The sequence below is a fragment of the Columba livia genome, chromosome 9 (genome assembly GCF_036013475.1).
Source record: "Columba livia isolate bColLiv1 breed racing homer chromosome 9, bColLiv1.pat.W.v2, whole genome shotgun sequence".
In the NCBI taxonomy this organism is placed as follows: Eukaryota; Metazoa; Chordata; class Aves; order Columbiformes; family Columbidae; genus Columba; species Columba livia.
Window position 1 is genome coordinate 16,097,466 of NC_088610.1, and position 21,067 is coordinate 16,118,532.

The 21,067-nt window shown below is 34.9% G+C and overlaps 1 protein-coding gene and 1 long non-coding RNA gene across 5 annotated transcripts in view; both read right to left on the bottom strand.

Annotated features, from left to right (window-relative positions):
- Positions 1–358: 358 nt before the first annotated feature.
- Positions 359–2,212, bottom strand: LOC135580186 (uncharacterized). Its single transcript, XR_010474473.1, has 3 exons — positions 2,081–2,212; positions 615–688; positions 359–518 (listed from the first exon to the last, which is right to left on the bottom strand). It is a non-coding gene; the product is annotated as an uncharacterized LOC135580186 (long non-coding RNA).
- A 567-nt stretch (positions 2,213–2,779) lies between these two features.
- RASA2 (RAS p21 protein activator 2) overlaps positions 2,780–21,067 on the bottom strand; it is a 46,521-nt gene continuing 28,233 nt past the window's right edge. For all 4 annotated transcript variants that reach the window (XM_065072985.1, XM_065072984.1, XM_065072987.1 and 1 more), the window contains 16 exons: positions 20,737–20,835; positions 18,501–18,657; positions 17,207–17,355; positions 15,828–15,942; positions 15,307–15,381; positions 14,461–14,584; positions 12,965–13,071; positions 11,579–11,665; positions 11,420–11,497; positions 10,899–10,972; positions 9,550–9,656; positions 9,191–9,273; positions 8,113–8,321; positions 6,808–6,911; positions 6,026–6,215; positions 2,780–5,178 (listed from right to left, as the gene is read on the bottom strand). In XM_065072985.1, the coding sequence (XP_064929057.1) occupies positions 5,148–5,178; positions 6,026–6,215; positions 6,808–6,911; positions 8,113–8,321; positions 9,191–9,273; positions 9,550–9,656; positions 10,899–10,972; positions 11,420–11,497; positions 11,579–11,665; positions 12,965–13,071; positions 14,461–14,584; positions 15,307–15,381; positions 15,828–15,942; positions 17,207–17,355; positions 18,501–18,657; positions 20,737–20,835 (1,789 nt within the window). In that variant the 3' untranslated portion in view covers positions 2,780–5,147. The remainder of the gene's footprint in view (positions 5,179–6,025; positions 6,216–6,807; positions 6,912–8,112; positions 8,322–9,190; positions 9,274–9,549; positions 9,657–10,898; positions 10,973–11,419; positions 11,498–11,578; positions 11,666–12,964; positions 13,072–14,460; positions 14,585–15,306; positions 15,382–15,827; positions 15,943–17,206; positions 17,356–18,500; positions 18,658–20,736; positions 20,836–21,067) is intronic.

A 21,067-nucleotide genomic window follows, 5' to 3' on the forward strand; every position in this document is an offset into this window, starting at 1 on the left:
TCCTCCTGGACTTAAAATGTGCATTGCTCTGCAATACATAGCACCTTGCCAGCCCCCAGTGAGGAAATGAGACTGCATTGTATATATTTAACGCTCTTTATTGCGTATTTTAAAGGTCTATGAATGAAAGATGCAACATAAATGCCAGGTCTGAGCATTATTGTAGATCACTTGATTTTTATAGGGCTGTTTCCCTGTGACTGATTGTATGTTTGTCACCTGCTTTTTGCTGTCTGACCAAGGCTTGTTGCTGTATCACCTAGCAACCACATCATGGTGTTCAGGAAAAGCAGAGGCTGAGCAGGCAGTGTTAAACCCGTGGAGCTCCCAGCCAGCTCCTGAAGTAACTAACCCTTGAGTGGGCACGGTGCCTGCGTGCTGGTCTGGGAGCAAAACGCTGCATGGACACCCGCCTGGCTGGCTCTGAAGCCTTCTGTTGTTAGATACACACAACGACCCTCAAAACAACATTTCTCTCTGCTTCTTGACACGGTGGAGTTTGTCACTGAGACACCAACCTGGAGTAAAGTAGGGGATAATTCACAATTTTTGAAAAATCAGAATGAAAATCTACTGCAACACTATTTCAAAGGGATCAGGTAAGAGATTTTTACCTTTAAGTCTTGAATTCAAGCCACATGGTAGATGTACTTTGTCTGTTCTGCGATTCTCTCAGCTTTTTTCCCCTCTGTCAGTAGAGTGACCAAAAATAGAAGATGAAAGTGGGGAACAAAATCACAACCCCTTAAAGTAAACTAAATTGTCTGATTGGATTTTAAAAAACCCCACCCATATAAATAATGCTTCTAAAATGAGAACAAGGATTTATATCGTCTTTTTGGTGATTTCATGGAACACTGTATTAAATAAGTTTTATGTGTGGCTGAATTTGTTATTTTCCATAAACTTTAATTAATGTAAATAATATTTTAAATGCAATTCAGCAAGTTTGCCTAATTGCTTTTATTTTTTACAAAAACATTTTTACAAACCTCATGTAGTTCCTGGACACTGCAGCCACTGGATCTTTTTAAATCCTATTCTGATTGTTGAGCAACTGATTATAAAATTTTTGTCCCTGACCTAGGTACATGAAGTGACTTTTTAAACTCAGTAATTTAGCTAAATTAGTCTATATTCCCAGTTCTTACAGCTCTACCCTCAAACTCTTGATTTTTTTTTTTAAACAGCTGCCTAAAGTGCTGAATCTCAGGAACAAAGAATTCCAGCAGCAGTCTCATCACAGCTGAACACAGTAACACTTACTGCTATTACAGGTTTTCTGGTGTATTTAATTTGCATAAATCACATAAATTTTAAATATGCTTCTGTAACTACTTGTAAGAACCTTAAGTAAATTGTATGCATTTGTCCATTCTACTGGAAGTTGCTTGTATATTTTTCTAGGAGCTGTTGCTTATTGGCTTAATTTTTATTCCATATGGATGCTCTTTTAAAGGCAATACTGAATTAGTCCTTATCACATGTTGCAAACTACTACTTCAAAATACATATAAATAAGCAGAAATTAAAAATAATGTCTTATAAACACATGATTTTCCATATATTATTATCCTGTTTACTACATATAGTCTACAGGTAGACTACATGAAGATAAATATATATAACTCAACTGTCTGTAGTCTATATATAGTTTCTCACTATAGTTCCCTACATGTATGATGTCGGACAAAGATGTATCCAACTGTGTGAGATACTAGCACACTGATTTTCAAGGAATCCTCTAGCCACAGAGGTGTTATGCATCTACGATGGGCAGCCTAACCTGAAACTATGATATGTGCAGAGCCTACAGAGCTTAAATAGGAATGCCCTCTTTATGTCACGGTTTAGAGAAAACTCAGCGTAACTGAACAGTTAGGGAAGGCAGCATATTACCAGTAAAAAGAATAGATCACTCTGCTATAAACATCACAGAATTATTACCACAGTTTTTTTAATGACTGCAGAAAAAAAAAAAAGCCTCCATACATCAAATTTTATCTTTAAATTCCTCTGCTTCCTGATCTCTGCAAATGTGACCAAAACACATGTCAGTTTGGGCATTAAGACAGCTTACCTCAGAATTAATCAAAATTAATTCCAAAATGGCTGGAAGGTTTGCACTGTAACTGCTAATAGGAGCTTCCATACCAACAATAAAGGACAACAGGTCGGCTGTCTGTACAAAGAAACAAAACATCTCAAGACATTAAAACACGCTTGTACAAAATTATCTCATTAAAAATGCTCACGAGCACAGAAGGGGACAGCAGGTGGCAGAAAAAGTGCACAGATTACATAAAGAAGATTGAGAAAATATTATCTTTTCCACATGCAATATATTTAAAATAGGTCTGACATATTATATACCAGCTGCTACTGGTACACAGGACAGGTAATGAAAGACAAATCAGTAAGCAAGGAAAAATACTGGTTGTATAACACAAATAACACAGCACGAAATATTCTTCAATACATCTGACTAGTTGTTGCAAACATTTTAAAAACTGTCAAATTACTAAAGCTTCTGTGCGTCTTGTTATGCCAAATTATTAGCTATCACTTCTCTTTCCAAACACCAGTCTTAGTTAGACTGTAACAATGCTGCACATGACTACGCAAGAGCCCTCAACTTACTTTTGTGTTTTGTTTTCTCCTGTCAACTAGACTTATCTCTTTATAGCCAGCTCCTGTATGTTAACTCCCATTAATTTGGTCTTCATACAAATGCTAACATTTTTAAAAGTCACATCTCACAATAAACACATAGCATATCTCAAGTTTGGTGTAATTTATTTGTGAGTTACTCTCAAGCAATGTTACAAAACATTTTAATGTCCTGATAAGAAAATAAAATTTAAATAAAAATACATTCAACAATACATAATCATAATACAAGTTAAAAGTAATGATAATTTACAATCCTAACAGAACTAAGTACTGAGTAACATCATCTTTCTAGACTAATCAAAATGAAGGCAACTTTTATTATTAATCATCCTACTTGTACCTAATTAAATTCTAGAACATCTATTGCATTTTAAGATGTTATAAAATAAGGAATCTTAATGGTCACAAATATTCAATGGCCTTTGTTTTTTTCCTAGATGTTTCTGTACCAAAGCAAAAAAGTGCATATTTTTAAAAACGTTGCAAGAGTATACAATTTAAGTTTTCATAAATTTGACTTTGAAAACAACAGAAATTGGCTTCCTAGGAACAAGACAGTTTGGCACAGGGTTAATCCATATACAGCAAAACCTAACTTGGACACTCAACCACATTTGTTTAATGGCAGCTTTTAATTAATGGCAATTAATCTGACCCACGTTACCTCGGCAAAACACATTTCTTGGCATTATTCCCTTCTCCTCCCCCCCTTTTCAACTGTTGGCAGATAGAAGTCCCTTCGAATACATCAAATGTGTCAAAAAGGAAAAGGCAAACCACAGTTGAGGTGATTAAGTGATTGCAACGCTGCAGATGCTAGTACTGAATCCCAGATACTCTGAAATAGTTTGTCTGGTATTAAACCAAATAGCTACTCTAACAACTCTCATTCATTCAAAAAGAGATTTCAATCCTGTCTTGCCAACTTGCTTCTATTACAGAAAGCCTCCCTACAACAGCATCATAAATGTATAGTAATTTAAATAGCTGACTGTTTCAAGCATTATGGATTTCTGTTCTATTTTTAATTTACATTCCTAATTAATTTGGCCAAATCATGATTGTAAAACAAACAAACAAAAACATCAAACCCCAGAACACACCCAATATAACAACAACAAAAGATCCCACAGCAAATGCTCCAAAAATAAAAGTACCACATACAGTTATTATTAACAATAATATTCCAAGCAGTACCATTGTATTTAATACTGACGAAGCAAAGTTACCACAGTAATACCTTTGCTTCTTCTTGGTTATATACATATATGTTCTTTCAGTATAAACCTAACTTCTCAGATGAAATGAGCAAAAATTAATCTTAAAGTCAAGAATGCCAGTTTAAAATTGAGTTAAGTGGCAAATACGAATCCATATAACTAAAGATACAAAAATATTCACTGAAGCATTGCTTAAAGACAAAACAATGTTGATCATTCAACTGATCATAACAAGCAGATACTACAAAGTATCTAAAAATAATCTGGGATAGTCCAGATATCTAAAGTGCTTTGAGTGATTATAATAGAAATTATTTATTAGATTTCTAGTCAAAAAGTGAGCTGGACCTAGCCATTACTTTTTATTAAAAAATAACAAGAAAAAAATCATACATTGGATGATATAAATTGATCAGTACTTAACCACAACCTGTTCACATTTAAATTTTTCTATCTGTAGGCAAACTTATTTAAAAACAATGTTGCTACCCTGCACTTTTTAGATTAAGAAAAAATACGTACCTTAAAAACATCCTAAAGAAAATACATAGTGGTCTAATGTCATGTCACTCCATATATTACTCACACCAAATGTAAACAAGAGGCACAACACAAGTTCCCTGATTTCTTCTTCAGTAAAAACATAACTAACACTGGTATCTGCTGTCCAGATTATTTGCAGCATACTGCATGATTTTGTAAGACTTCAGATGTAGATAAATCAAGTCCTGACAAAACCTAATACAAGAAAAAAAGTCAAATGAATTGAGTGTGAAGCTTCAGATCATTTCCATGTCATAGTATCTTGGGACTTCTATTTCAAGATCCATTATCAGCAGGGCAGGCACTCATGGTAAACTCATGTTTGCAGTGTATGTATTGAGAGATGTAATCCAACCAAATACCATGTGGACTTTCTTCCATGAAAAAAGCTTATTTGTTTAGAAAGTTCTTCCAATAAGACAACAATGGCAAAATGACATTTAGATTTATTCACACTGGTACCTCAAGAACCTGGAACTTCAAGTTCTTCAGCAAAATGAGAATAAACCTTAAGACCAGATTTCCAAGTAAATATTTTGCTATTAAATATTAAATAGATTGTCAACGCAACTAGCTTTTGTGTTCATTCTTAAATACTTTGTAAAAATGCATATAATGGATTTTTAAAAACAAAACAAACAAAACCAAGAAACAAACACTCAAGAACATTTCCAGTTTCTTTTTCCATCCCAGTGTGCCTGTTTGCTTCGGTTAGGAAACCTTTCCAACAATTGGATTTTCTCTGGAAAAAAAAAAGTAAATATTTTTAAGGTTAACATTTGCTTTCTAGCTCTCATCATACAATTTTAATTTATTAAGCAAACCTATTTTCTACATAATTTCTACCACTAATTGTGAAACTCCACGATTTGTGGAAAACCTCTAAATTGAAGTCAATTTCTCTTAACAACTCGGTTCAAATACTAAACTACACAAACCAAATTGGGGGTTGGACATTCTTTTTTTTCTGGTCAATCAAGACTTACTGATGCAAAAAAGAAATCAGAAAACTTGCTAGTGGTGTTCCATAGGTATCAGCCAGGATAGAAGAGAACAAAAAGAACCTGTTCTGGAACACCAATGTACTTTAAAGGACAGATTTTTTTTAACTTCACCAGAAGTAATATTTCTCATTGAGCATTGTAAGCAAATTACACACAGTAAAAACACTGCATGAAATACATGTTTCTGCAGTGTAATTTTTACTGTTTTATATAACTTGATATTTTAATTACTTCTTAACTGAAATTTGAAATTTGGGAAAAAAATAATCAGAAGGTCGGCAGACAGTGAGGGATAAATCTGGTGTGTGCTTCAGAAGTTAAGTGTTAAGAAGTTAAGAGTTGTTGCACCCGATTATGGGAATCTCAGCAGGAACACAGATTAATCCTACACCAGAGGAACTTCTTTTAACAACTGGTAAAAAACTGCATTACTACAAATTATGTACCTGATTTTCTCCACGTCTCTGCATTGCCTAAATCTACCTTTAGTTTAACTAACTGTACCTCAACAAGCCTGGCCTTGTTCTGCGATTTGTTTTTTAAAAATACATATACATGTATGTCAAAAGTGCGTAAGATACTTACTCACTGCCATATTTAGCACTAGATGATCTCTTCATTTGATATTTTTCATGCCATTCATTCAGCTTTTCTACTGTATCTATTATCTGTTTAAGTGTATGAAAAGTTGCTACAGAATCTTCAATGGTGAAGTTAGAATAATCATCTGGTTCTTTCCGTGGACCTTGATAGACTGCTATACTTCCGCAAGCCTCTACAAAAGTTACCACAATTATCCCAATTAGAATTTCAATAATTAACAAACAGATCTAACTCTTACGTAAACAGTGATTTTGAAATTCTGAAACGTAAAGTTATTCTAGGTGATACATAAAATGGATTAAGACAAAAGCAGGAGACACAGTATCAACTGGATGTATTTACAGATCTGTGGCTTATTCTCTGCTGGTTGCGTTCGGCACCTTGAGCATGTGGCGCTCTGCTGGTCACAGTAACAGAAGCCTAATGCATTCCTGCAACTTGACCATGCTCAACAGAATTTACTCCATAGTCAGGAAAGGGAGAGCAAAGACAGAAGAGCAACCAGCTATAGCTGCAGTCTCTCTGTTTAGACTGTTAAGATATTCCATATATGCAAATTCAATTAGAACAACATGCATACCTGATGTCTGCTGTCAAGAAATGACTGAAGAATGTCTGACACCAGAGTACTAAGACAACAAAAAAATGATCTGTGTCTCTTATTACTTTAAGGTAAATTCTTAAGACATCAAATTGATTAATGGGCCTAAAGAATTAGACCTGAATAATATCAGTATATTTCTTCTGAATTATTATTTAAGTACCTTCCAACTTCTGTAGTTTAGATATGTTGATAGTGAAAAGTGAGTAAATTCTTTCTGTCTCTCTGTCTCCATCAATCTCAATTTGAGTATCAGCAGGAACATCTCTAAAAGGTGAAAAAATAGACAGGTGGTCAATGTAAGTCATTCTTGAAAGGTTTGAAAGTAAGTAAAACCCGACTGTTTTAATATACTTAGCCTTTCAATTTGTCTATTGCTTACAAACAGCTTCACAATTGCTACACAAACCAGCACATGTTCTGTAGAAACACGCATACAAAGTTTTGAAAGCAGTGAATACAACGATCCTAAAAATCACTTTTTCCAACAGAACTTAGTATTCAGTATGTCAAGAGAAAAATATTTCAAAAAAAAAAAAAAATCAAAGTAAGGTTAATTGTTCTTAAATGTCAGTTAAAAACCTCTTTTAAAATGTCAAAATCTACCATACTTATAAGAGGACAAGATACATTCCTAAACCAGAAGAGTTAAAAAAACCAGAAAGACAAAACCAACCCGAAGTTATTTAGTAATGGGAATCTGTTGACAAACCTAATGTAAGAATGAACTGAATAACACAGAAAAACTATTATATATATTTTCACAAAGTTATCTTGTAAGACTTATACTGAATTTTAGAGGACTGAGATCTTTAGTCTGTAATTTATGCAATGCACCCAGTTAAGGAAAAAAAAAATAAAAAGACCAGAAACATCATTTTCAGAAATTAGCAATTTAAAAAAGGCATTAATGCATTATAAGATGTTGTTTGTTTTCCTGACATGCCTACAAAATACAAATGATTCGTCAGAATCTACATCTAAGATTATTTAGCTGATTTTCCTAGTACGCTGTGTTTTAAAATACATGAGGTTAAAATCAAAAAGTGACTGTATAAACCAAGACAATATCATTAGCAAGAGACAGACTTCCAGGCTGAGCCCTCTACAGCAACGTGTTTAAATTATTTCATATAGGTGACCTCCCCTGCCATGTTTCTGCGTTCAACTTGGCATCTAAATTAACTTGAACTATTAAATCTGTTATTCTGTGTGGAAAGAAATTAACCATTCAGTAGTTCCAATTTACAGACCGGACTGATTACCTTCACTTCACATGGTGGCTGACGAAGTAACAGACTTGGTAAAATCCATTCAAGTCAGGTCTTATTAGTAGGGCATGTTTTTAGTAGCACAACTTGCTGAAGCACACAGCAAAAGCCTTGCCTTCAGATTATCAAGTTCAAGAGCTAATCATATATTATTTGTCCAACAAAACACATGTATTTTCATTTGAGAAGCAACTTACGCAGTACAACGAGCACAGCCCACCGTGTTCTCTATTGTAGCCTTGCAGCAAAGCCAGCTCCCATTCAGAAAAGCAGAAGGGTGGTAAAAACTAAGCCTCTTCTGGTTGCATCTCGTTACTCGGCAAAGAGCTTCTATCCACTCACTAGCTTCTACACAGTTATTTGCCTGGATGTAGAGCGGCTTTTCTCCATGCAGTACTTGAAACATCTGTAGAAGGAACACAACATTATTCTGCTCAGGAAAAAAACTCCAGTTATTCAGCAACTTTGAATACATCAAAATAAGAGTTCAAAGCTCAGCCAATTCAACAAAACCAAATTAAGACAGAAAGTGCAATAAGGGAAAAAGGAAGACTTTTCACCTCTTGCATTTTACTACACAGCCCTATTTAGGAGGAAAAAAAAAAGCTCCCTGTGTTCTGCCTACATCATTTCTTCAACCAAAAAAGAATCAGAACACGATGCATTTTCTGTACTTTTCATTCACGTTTCTTTAAGTGTGATCTCATCTTTGTTTCCCAATAGTAACAGAGGACCCCCAGAAGTCTCTCCTTTAGCAATCCTCAGCCTAAGTAACAGCCCTTCTTTTATCACTGCCTCAGAATTTTGGATTAAAATAACCATAGAAATACTCATGTGTTATGGGACCAAAATGAGGCCATGAGCACAGACAACTGTCTTGGCTGACGAAGGTAGCGTAGGAAGTTCTCAAAGGGGGCAAATACAAATTTGGTAATACTACTTTTCTAGTAGAACATAACATAATACATACTACTAACACCTTATATAAAAGTGCTTCGTAATAAGGTCAGAGTAGTTTTAACCTTCATTCCAGAAATTTGGAAAGGGGGGCTGAAGTCATAGAATCAGACAGAAAAGGTGCACAGATCCAAATCTCCAGGTTAAGTTCCACATTCAGAGTACTTGGAAATACTGCATACAGCTTTTTATTCCTGACCCAAAAAGGATGTTTTCTGAGGTGTTTAGTAATAGGGTTTCAGTAACTCTATAAGCTAATTACCATTTTATATTTAAAGAACACATCGATAATTACATATAAACTATCTTTTGACTCACATTTTTCTTGTTGAAGGAGTTCTCATCAAGTTTTTCTACTGCAAGGATGTTTTTGATTGGAATAGTGAAAATAGGTTCTTTATCTGTAAAAATTGCAAACAGATGAGTGAAGCATTTTAAAAAGAACCCTGATTTATAACCTCAGTGCACTGATTCTGTAGGTTAAGTTCTCAAAACGTGCATTTTTCTTACTGAGAAAAAGTGCACGAATCATAGACAGAAGCATTTGGTAATCAGGTAACTAAAACAACATATGTACTTTAGGTAAAGAAAATTATGCATTTTAAAAAGAATAAATCCGATGCAAATACTTAGTAAATATTGAGAAAAAAAATAATCGTAAAATGAACATAATTTACCTTGCTGTTTGTGGTAGGTGAGTTCTCTACTTGTTAGACAGAACCACCGCTTCTTGAAATTCTTTTTACCAATCCGAGTCCTTCCCTGAGCTCTTTTGTACATTTCTCTGTAAAGACAGAATGAAATGAAATGCAACCATTAGTCTTCTGAAGAGCTTTCATAACCATTTCTTGAGACAACACATAATTGTTCATCATGCAGCAACATTAAAAATTACTTAATTGTAGATAAAAACAACAACAACAACAAAATCTACTGGTTGTTCAAAAGAGATCCTCAAGACTACCTCTCAATATGGTGATTCCAGGGTTCCATAAACAGGAAAGGAGTTCAAAAAATATGCAATCCAGACTTTTGTTCGTAGCAGTAAATTTGGAGTAGGTACTTATATTCACATCTAGAACTCCACATTTTCCTAAAAGCAAGTAACGTGTATCCAACTGCAAGATTCTCTCTTTCCTACCACTTCCTACATGTGAATGTACTTGGCCTTATCTTGATCAGAAACTGAATATAAATGGAATGACACTGAACAGGACTCAATAGCATGGTTGGACACAAACTTTAAGTACACTCATTAGCAACCTTTTTTTTTGAGCAATAGCCATGCATTTATAACACGGATTAGCTTCCCAAGTGCTATAACTAAATGTTGATCCACCACAATTGTCTCCTTTCTTTAGTATCTTAATCAGAGGTACCCTTCTTCCTTGTTTTAACTTTGGACGATTGTTTCAGAGAAGAATCTTTACTTGCTATGAATCTGCTTCTTGGATAAATGCAATTTCCCCCCCCTCCCCCCCCCATAAATGTTTTTTAATTAATTCATCAGCTATTCTTGATCAACACCAAAAAGAAAGTTCATCTCTTGGAGTGATTTGTACCTTAACTTTTATAAAAGCATTCTATCATTTACTGGTAAGTATTCCAATTACAGCGCAAATTTTTCTCCTACATTAAAGGCAGAACATTTAGCTGCTTGGGCTTAAACCACATGCAAAGTATTTATAAATTAAATTAACATGCTCTTTTTAAAATACACTTCACAATCCTGAATAAACAATCACAGAGAACACACTGAATTGCAACAGGAATGCAGACAGGCTTTAATAGGTTTTAAGCCGCTTTAAAGTTTTTTTCTGAAGTATTTAAAAGATGAGTTACGAAATTTTACAGCTGTTGGTTTAAACTAATACCGCAAACTAACAAAGAATTATCACAAATTACTAACATAATGATTTCTACAGTATATAAAACATTTTCATGAGCATTAATCTGACATTGGCATGAAGGAAGAAAAAGTAAAATCAATTCTGTTTTGCACTATAGAGATTCAAGATGTATTTACCCTTCTTTTAGATGCACTGGCTCACTCAGGCCACTGGGCTCTTTACTTTCAGTAGAGGAAACATCATCTAAGAACTTAAGGAAAAATACACAGGGAATATACACTATTCGGAAACAAAGAACAACCAAAAGCTATTTTGAAAATATATATGCACAGTTTCTCCCGTAACAGAACAAATACGTTATGCAACAGATGAAATGAAAATATATTGCAGGGACTTGGAACAATGTAACAAAGGATGCCCATAGGCCACACAAGGTTTTTTTAAATAATTTCCTAAACAGCAGATCTAACAAAGTCTGATTAAAAAAAATTATACTTTTTTTTCAAACTCAATTAGCTTAGTCCACCATGTATAAATCTTGTGTATTTAATTGTAGTGGACTTTAAAAAAAATAGTCTGAAGTGGACCACAATTGTTCTTTTTCTCTCTAGTAGAAAATTGACCAGTAACACAGCCTTCTAACAATTCAGACTGATCAGATACATCAACGATAAAAAAAAATCTAGTTGAAAGATACCTTTTTCACAGATTCAGTAAATTTTTCTTCTTGAAATGTTTTGAAAAACTCACACATAAACGTCTCCTTGAAACTTGACTGAAAGAAAAGGCATATTGACATAAATAAGCTTTTAAAGAACATTATCTATGAAATAAGAAAGAATTTTAGTAGTCTTACAAGTTTGCTTTTGGTCAAACTTCCCCAACTCCCCAAGGTCTGGATGGCTTTTGATATAAGAGTTAATGTTCTAGAAGTCTGTGCATCCTGAAATAAACAAAATTCAGAAGTCACATTTTTTCATAGTTCCAGGTAAAACTTTGATTTAAAAATGAAAATATTACACAATGTAGTAAATGTGACATATATTCATTCCTTTTCTTCTTATCCCAAAGATAAGCATATGCAAAATATTGTCTTCTATCAGCACTTGTGCTTTGTGAATATATGTATATTTTAGAAGATGCTGCAGCATGTTCAGTATTTTACTCACTACCACTAGAATTTAATGTAGTACTTGGAAAAATATTTTTACCTACAAATCATCTCAAACCTTGTAACTGTTACTACACATCTAATACTTCTGAACTATTCAAAACTTAACGCTAAACATAATGAACAATTGCTGGACAAATGGCAGAAATTTTCATAATACAAAGTGAACTTGAAACTTGGTCTTTAAGGGTTTTGACCAATATATTTGCTAGCTCGCTGCTTGCATTTCGGTACAGGATTATAAACACCCACAGAAAGGGGCCTTGCTGTTTCCTTTAAAATGTTTAACCCTCGAGCAATAAAATCCTGTAAACCTTTTCCTTAATAAACTGGATAATGTCAAATGAATGAATTTGAATACGTTGATTTTTTTTTTCTTTCAAGAGCACAACACACTTAAGGAGATAAAATAAGATAACTTCTAGAGCAGCAGAGTTCATTCTCTATTCTGTATTTTATGTGAAAACAATACAGTATTTTTGTCTTATCTCCATATTCCTCTCTTTTAGGTTTATTTGGTCATGGTGTGTTTTTGTGTTTGGTTGGTTGGTTTTGGTTTTTTGTTTTTAAAATTCATATCTACTTGACAATTTGAAAACTGAAAATGGAAGATTTGGCAACCCACTGCAACTAGTCGAGTCCAGAATAGATACGCGGACTAATTACTGGATAACTCTAAAAAATAGATTTCCATTTGTGATTTAAAGTGACATCTGGATATTTAACTTCCACACTGAAAGTAACCAATGCAGTTTAGACATATGCCTTAAAGAACCCTCAGTCATGCTGCTGTTCTAACAAAGCAGCACATTCCCAAAAAAGGCACAGCGTCTTTAATATCAATAGCTCTTCTATATCATTTGAAAACACTTCATAAAGACTAAAAATTTAATGCTTCAAGAACTGCAAATGTCTTAATTCCTCGGGTGAGGTATAATATTGAAAACTCAAGCTATAGACATTCAATAATCTTGTTTCCCAGTTACAGACCCACTGAAGTAACTTATGCTTTCCCAGATAAACAGATCCAACAGTTATGAATAAAACAGAACAAAGCTTCACAAAACTTACTGGATGGTGAGGTCGTAAATGAAAAGTATGAGGTGAGACTACGGCTACAGCAAAGAAACGAAGAAACACAAAGCTGCTCACTGCAGAATACTGTACATGAGGGTCATCTGCAGAGAAAAACCATGAAATGTAACATGCACTAAACTTAACAGGAAATAATGAAGACAGTCAACATAAAAGTCCTTATGAAGATAACATCAGAAGAGACATTTATATTTTAAAACAGAATAGAAATGGTACATGAAATGAGAAAGGTGACCATGGTAAGAGATGTTCTACTTATAAAGGAGGGTTTATTTCTCTGAAAAGAAGTTCTGTTCTATAAAACTGGCTCATCAGCTCCACTACTAGGAATGATGAGATTATTGCAAGCATCTACATACAGAGTTAATTAAGTACAGCTGTATGCATGTTGAACCCAGAGAGAAAATACTGTAGGAGTTGCCTTTTAACACTAAGGCTGTTGGGTTTATTCACCCATAAAGCCCAAAACAGATCAATTCAAATACATTAATGCCGCACAACAAATTCAGTCAACTCATTTGAACAACTTTTAACTCAAATTCTGAGATCCATCATAAAACCATAGTGGTTTTGATGCTGTAAATGAGAATTTTCTCATGTAATATCATTTACACCTTTACACTAGGAGATATAGTGGGATCACATTCTTACTCCACTGACCATTTCAGTGTGATCTGTGGGGGAAGTTGGCTACTGCAAAAGGACTGGCTTAACTTGAGGAATTTATGGCATCACTTCCAGTGACAAAAGTGAATCAGAGAAAGGCTCCAGATTATGAGAAGTACATTCTTCATTTGTAGCTTATTATATGACAGTTCAGATTTTAATTGACTGAAAGATAAGGGTATTTCAGGCCCACCACACTATTGCTATATTAAAACCATTCTGAAAGAATAAAACAATTCTAATACTGGCCACATTACAAATGCATTAAATATTTTACATTTTCCATCCTCTCCAAAACTACCTGTAAGTAGTAAATCTATGGTTCTGGTAAAGCTATCTTCACAGAAGTTCTGAATGTACTAGTCACTATTAACACAGTTGCACTTTATGTAGTTAAGGTGCACATACCGAATTTATTTTCAAGTTTACATCTTGCTTCCTTAGAAGCAATGAAGAGATCAGCTCTTCCAAATTTTATGTCTCTTTCAAGTAAACCACTTCTTTTATTACTTTGCGCTTTTCTTCTATTATACTTTTGTTGGTGAGTTCTTATTTGCTGCTGTATTGCAATGTTTCTGGCCAGCTACATTTTCATATCAGAAAATACAAAACTCTTGCTGATTGACCACAAGGCTTTATTATTAATATAAGTTACAGACTGACAGAAAAAACAAATGCCTGATTGTCAAGGTAAGAAGTTCAGGGCACAGCTTTGGACAAGGCAACAATTTCAACAGTCCCCATAGGCTACATAAGTTACATATTTCACTCCAAACACAATTTTCAAGTTTTTAGGGAACACTTACTTGGAAACCTTTTGGCAGCCAGATGCCTCAAAGAATAAAAAACATCACACATTAGGGTAGGACAACTTATACTTGACCGCACAATTTCACGGAATACTTTGTCTACATAATAGCGTAGATTTTCCTGCAATTATGAAAAAAGGGTTTTTTTCAGACCATTATCTTTTGCATTTTTATGGTTTTTTCCTGAACACAAACATAACACTACAGTTCTTTTCAAAACCCTGCCTGACTATTCAATTAGGTATTTTAGTACAATGCATATTTTAAAAAAAGGATTACTAGTGTTAAAAGATTATATTAATTATATTCACTTACACTGAAGTATATAAGGAGTGTCAGGCAACATACAACTATCTATCAAAACCTATTCTTGCAATTTGATAACGACATGTTCCAAGGAAGAAGCACTTCCCATGCACACCCACTGAATATCAATTTAGTTTGTTGCAGCAATTATTGCCTTAAATGTCATCCTCTGGTAACAGGCAGGTGGCAAGCAGAACTTCAATGAAAAGTGTCCAGGTTGTCCTAATTAGATACCTCATCACCTAGATGCTGACTACAGAACATCAGGAACCACAACACTCAACAAACTGGTAAGGAAGACTGTCATCTCCATTCGGTTTCTTCCTCCCCCTCCCATTTTCCACTGGACTTTTCCTTTTTTGTTTTCATAAACAGGGATAAGAAAACACAACCTTTCCTGTTTTTTGCTCTAGAATCAAAGAATTGCACTGCTATGAGTAAGTTACTCATTTTCCATTACACAGAGCTGCTTTTTATAGTGTTTTCTATCAGATTTTGAGAAAATTGACATAAGAAAAAACAGATTAGGGAACTCACCATATTGATTTCTACGTTATCCCCTTCTCTTAATTTGATGGGATCTATTTCACAGGGTTTAGGAGACTCACATATCTGAAACAAACACACAGTTCAGTTTTTCAGACAGAAGGCATAGAAATGCACCTATTTAAAAGCAGATTATTTGCTAGATTTAGGGATGAAACTCTAAATAGGTTCTAACTATCCATAATAGCATGCAATAATCATCCTCACTTTTGTGGGTGCCTTTTTATGTGGATCAGTTATATAAAGCATTTTGTGGGTAAATTTTGCAAGGTGTTAGAGGCTGACGAAACTGTCATTGACTGTTTGTTTTAAAGCATCTGGAACATAATTAATGAAAAGCAGCTCCTCCCACTAAACGTAACCAATTATTACTCAATTTAACTTTCCTCTAGCATTTCCCCCACCTGAGTGATTACTACCACAAATGGAGCTGTAAGCAGAATGCTTGTCAAAGAGACAGGATACGCCAGGGGGGCTAAGTGTCCTAAAAAAAATTCACTAGGATAACCTACCTCGTCAATAACAGGTTTCAAAGTAACCTTTAGGTAGTGCTTCCCCACTATTTTCATCATTTCATCTACACACCGCGTTGCTAATGTGTTGCCTCTGAAGACTGTGTTTGCTTCTCTGTAAGAAAGTAATTTATTTTATTTCAACAGGATAACAACAACAAGGTCAGTTACAAAATCTGATTAATACTTTCTCTTACTATTTTTTTTTTGTTTTAATATTTTTTTCATATATTTCAGTCAGGAATTTCAGAATCTAGATATCCAGCTTGCAGTGGCACTCAGACACAAAAGGGAATACACAACAATATTATTACAGCTACTACCAAAACCAAGAACATAAATAGAACCATAAGGAAAAGCCTAAGAAATTTTAGACAAAGAAAGTTGTAATCCAGTGCTGAATATGAGAAAGAACAATTGAAGAAATTTCAAAAATAATGAAGACTTGTACCTCACTGATACACAATTCTTCAGTACTCCTGTTGAAAAAAGTCTTAGAGCTACAATAAACAGCATACTGCTACGCTACACCGATAAAGTCAGACACTTAAACCAAAACATCTTCAATCTAAGGTTACACTTTTTATTCATTATGGCTGTTGAAGAAAACTGAGAGTCAGCTGTGCTAAATAAATCTCTCTGGTCTGAGAGGTTTAGTTTAATCTTTGTTACAGTTCAATTATAATGGAAAATAATGTGTGTACTAAAATGCAGTTCAGAAAATAACTTTCCAGGAGTCACCTCTTTCTACACAGTTAAACTGTCTCACTTGATTTAAATCTGGAAATGAACCCTCCTGTGGTGACAAAATCCCTTCCAGATCTCCACAGGACATGACTTGGCACCTCAGTGGCCACTACTCAGATCCACTTCATTTCTCTCCTGACCGCAGAGCTGCAAATTCATAGGCCATGCACTGCTGCTTGGAAACACGCCCGTGCTTGCTACTTTCAAGGAATGCAGGACAGGTCCTCACATCTTTGCAGAAGAAGCGTACCCCGCATTTAAGTCACACACCAAAGGAAACAGGATAAGATTCTGAGCAATTTTTAAAACATTAAGTACCAACCCAATGACCAGTAAAATTTGAAGAACGGCTAAATTGTGACATTTTGAAATAAAACCATATGCTCCTAGACACAACTCTGGACTGCCACCTTATGTTTAGCTGTATACTAGCTCCACGAAAATCACACAATCATTAACTCTGACTCCCAGCTTCAATAAACTAGCATTAAAATATGTATGTATTTAACCAGTATTACATAATGCAAGAAAGAAATACAACATGGTTAATTAGCAAGGTTCTATCATGAAGCCCTTTGAAACTTTAAGAATAATTCTAAAAGGTATGACATCATAAAACACGAAATACATACTGAGTGTCCTTTAGATCTAGTTCTGCCACTGCAGCAATAAATGGAACGAGCTTATGGTGGTGTAGCAACAACCGCACAAGAGGCAGAACAGCATCATACTTGTCTCGACAAACTTCACTCAGTATGTAGGCAGCAGATGCAGAAATTGGCTGTGAAAAAGAGCATGAAATCATAAGTGAAGTAGTTAACTGTTCTTCGTGTATTTGGCAAAGTACAGACCAAATCTAAATTGACTATAGACATAGCTTCTTAACAGTGTTTCAACATAGCAATTAAAAGTTTCCTTCCTACAGAAATACTTAACTGAAAATTGGTATTATCTACGCTATACTTGACATTTAAGAATGAACTTGAGCATCTCCTCACCCTTCTCATTCTCTCTGAAGCGCCAGAGTATGGCTTTGCCACAAATCCAAGTAAGAGGCAGTAAGCAATTGCTTTAATATGTCATGTATCTTTATAGGACTTTGAAAACTATGATCAGAGTACATTAAAATACAGTTCTCGCACTTGTAAAGACTCTGTCATTGTTCTACAGTTGGGAATTTCCATACAAATACTGATCAAATTATTTCACTTAAGTAAAAAGACAGCTGCTGACTGTTGCTACCTGCATGCTCAGCTCAACCTGAATTCCAGTGAAGCGGTATTTGAATACAGGCTAGCAAACCTTTTAGTCCTGATCTGCTTCCTCTTTACCTTTATTTCCCTCTGCCAATATTTCACCAACAATTAAGTGAAAAAAGGTTATAAAAGACCTAGGAATATAAAGCTTGGTTACTATAATTTGATCCTGGTTTCAATGTTGTGCTAATCATCTGCTACACTTCGTCTTTGTCACTATATCCACGTGACAAGTCCTGTCACACTGATTAACATACTGGGGAAGACAGAAGCAGTTCAGAAGAGGAATTAAAAATGAATTCTGAAGCAGACCATTTTTGGTGAAGGTGGTTATCTGCCCCTTCAGTACCAATAATCGATCAGTGTCCCCAGAAAAACACTAAAACCAGGGGGGCAACAGCAGCCAGGGGGAAAACAACGAGAAGAAAGTATTTTATCTCTTCCAGTCATACAGCACAGGTTATTTCACTGTCTTCGCTGGTTCTTCTACGATAGGAAGAAAATCTTGGTAGTTTAGAGCCAAAGTAGATGCTGGGCAAGCTGCTCATCTCGTTGTGATGGAAGTAATTCATGCAAAGAAAAAGGAAATCTCTAGAAACGCGTAATTCACATCGTCTCATACAGAACTGCATAATTAAGTTTTCATTTCAAAATACGTTTTTAAAAGTACCTGAACATCTGATGATTTTAGCAGCAAGTTTCTTAGAGAAGTGTAGTATTCAGATGGAAGCACACAGTCCTCAGTATAACAGATATTTAATCGAAGTGATCCCAAATCATCAGTTTTAGAAGACTTGTTTCCATTTTCTCTTGGTTGAAGTAAGTACCTGAAAGCAACACGGCAATTCTAAAATAGATGCATATTTCATTAATTTGACTAATTCTACAATAAAGTATGACATTTAATTATTTCAGTATATATAAACTGAGTCTGAAAACTGGCAATAAAATTCACATAAAAACTTGAAATACAAAAGAAAAAAACAAAAAAGGAGCAACATTTAATGCACCTTTAGCACGTAATGAAACTTATGTATTTTCTCATATCTTTCCAAACAGTGAAATAGTTAGAAATTATGTTGGGCCTTTCATTTTACACCTATGTTGTATTTAAGGTGTTGAACATCGCAGTTGAAACAGTGTCAAGAATTTAAATGGTCTAGTCTGAAACCAGTAAAAACACATATTAACAGGCTGCATTCCTGAGAAACATGTACTAAAGGAAAATAAAATTGTGTTTTCCAACTCTCAACACAAAATATATTAAACAATCACTGGCTGTTGCTGTAGTTCAACAGGAGACGCAGCCATACAAACATTTTAACAGCTTTTAAGTAGTGTTGCAGTATAATTTCAACATTCAGCCCAACAAACTGAAATCATACCTTCAAATACTCTTTTACAGTCATTTATATTTGTACTTCTACAATCAGCAGATCAGATTTTTTTTTTTTATAATCAGATGCATTACCCCTGAATGTATGCTAATATAAAGTAAAACTTATTTACAAGGAAAACCTCTACTCAACAGCATGACTCTTAGGTTTATTTTCCCAATATTTAGTGCTAGTAATACTTGTTTTATCTGCTATACTCAGCTGTATTCAAAAACATTTTATGAAAATTAGTAATAGCATTAAAAATAGTTATTGTCAATCACAGACCTGGTTTTGATAAGCAGATCATAACTGGATATGAGGATGTTCAACACAAAGTATGCCTACAAAGTATATTAGACACAAACCTCTCTATCAATGCTGCAAATGAACTGGACACTAGTCAGTCCAATTCAAAAAGCTATATGAACACAACACACTGGTAATGAGCCCATGCTAATCAAACCTTTCTCTTAGCAGGTTGTTAGCGGAGGCATGTCATTACGTTAACATGGCCATAGAGCTTTTGATCAGTTCAGAGCACTGGCAGAACAAGACTGTCTGCAATACACCGTGTAAAAAAATTGAAAATACTGACACAAACATCTGTTATGTTTAGGGTCACATTCAAAAACTAAGAATCAGAGTTCAACTTTGACACATCCAAGAGACGGAGTCTGAGGTGGGTATGTGGAGCACAGCCATAATGGTTTCTGTCAAGATCTGTGTTCCATTTAGTTCCTATTTACCCACTTCTTTCCTATATGTTTTTTACATAGATATGCAAAGACTTACTCCACTCTTTTCTCTGTACTGAAAGGCTCACTAAAAGCAGAATATTCTACACTTTGAGGTATTTGAATCTGTTGTACTCATCAATTCGTGCTGCTAAGCATTTGGCACAATGACAGGGCTAGAGATTGCCTCCCACCTGCAAGAACTTCAGAAGGGAGGTTGCTGCTATGCTAGGCAGAGGTCTTTGTTTTCTGAATTCCCTTCATACCTTACCCTTCCAGCTCTTAAACTGCTGTGCCTGCTCCCCTGAAACGGCATTGGGTTGGTTCCAGAAGATACTGTCTGAACCTCCCCAAGGAAGGAAGGAAAAAAAGCCATACTTAATGATTGTTTTTAAATAAACTGTTCATCAGTCATTCCGGAAGCTTGACTTCAGAATTTAATTCACGTGATGCAATTCTGAGAAGCTTTTGGTTTGCTGGTTAAGCTGAAAAGCATACACAGGGCACCAAAATCCAGCAAGCTGACTGAAAGGTTGTTATCTCAGTCTTCCCTTCTTCACTCTGCACACCTTCCCCTCAAACAGCCCAACTATTCTGTGCGAGTGGGTGAAGAGGAGAGCAAAACGCACCCTCTGGCAAGGTTGATTTATTCAGCAGCAAAACTCTCTGGAAACACATTTTACCCAGACTAGAACAAGAAGACATATTTTAATGGATAGTTAGAACAAAACACATCCTTTTCAAGCAAAGATCTGCAAGATAGAAGCAAATTCAATTCTGAACCATTTCTTACCATGCTTGAAAGGAATCATTTCTTAACACCTTCACAGGAACTTTAATTTCTCCTAGAAACACATCTTGTACCAAATTTCCATTATTCCATAGGTCAACCCTGAAAATAAGAACATTGCTTATTTTTTCCTCCCAGAGATGAATAAAAATCTAATTAACAATAACTGCCTTACAGCACTAATCCACATGCATGCAGGCAGAGAAATGTTAGAAATCTCACTCCATTCTAATTAAATCAAGAAGAATCAAACAGGTGGCATATTAACCCATAAAGAACAGACAAAGAAACAGTGAAAGTTAGACTCGCAGACCTTGCATCAGTAAATCAAAGT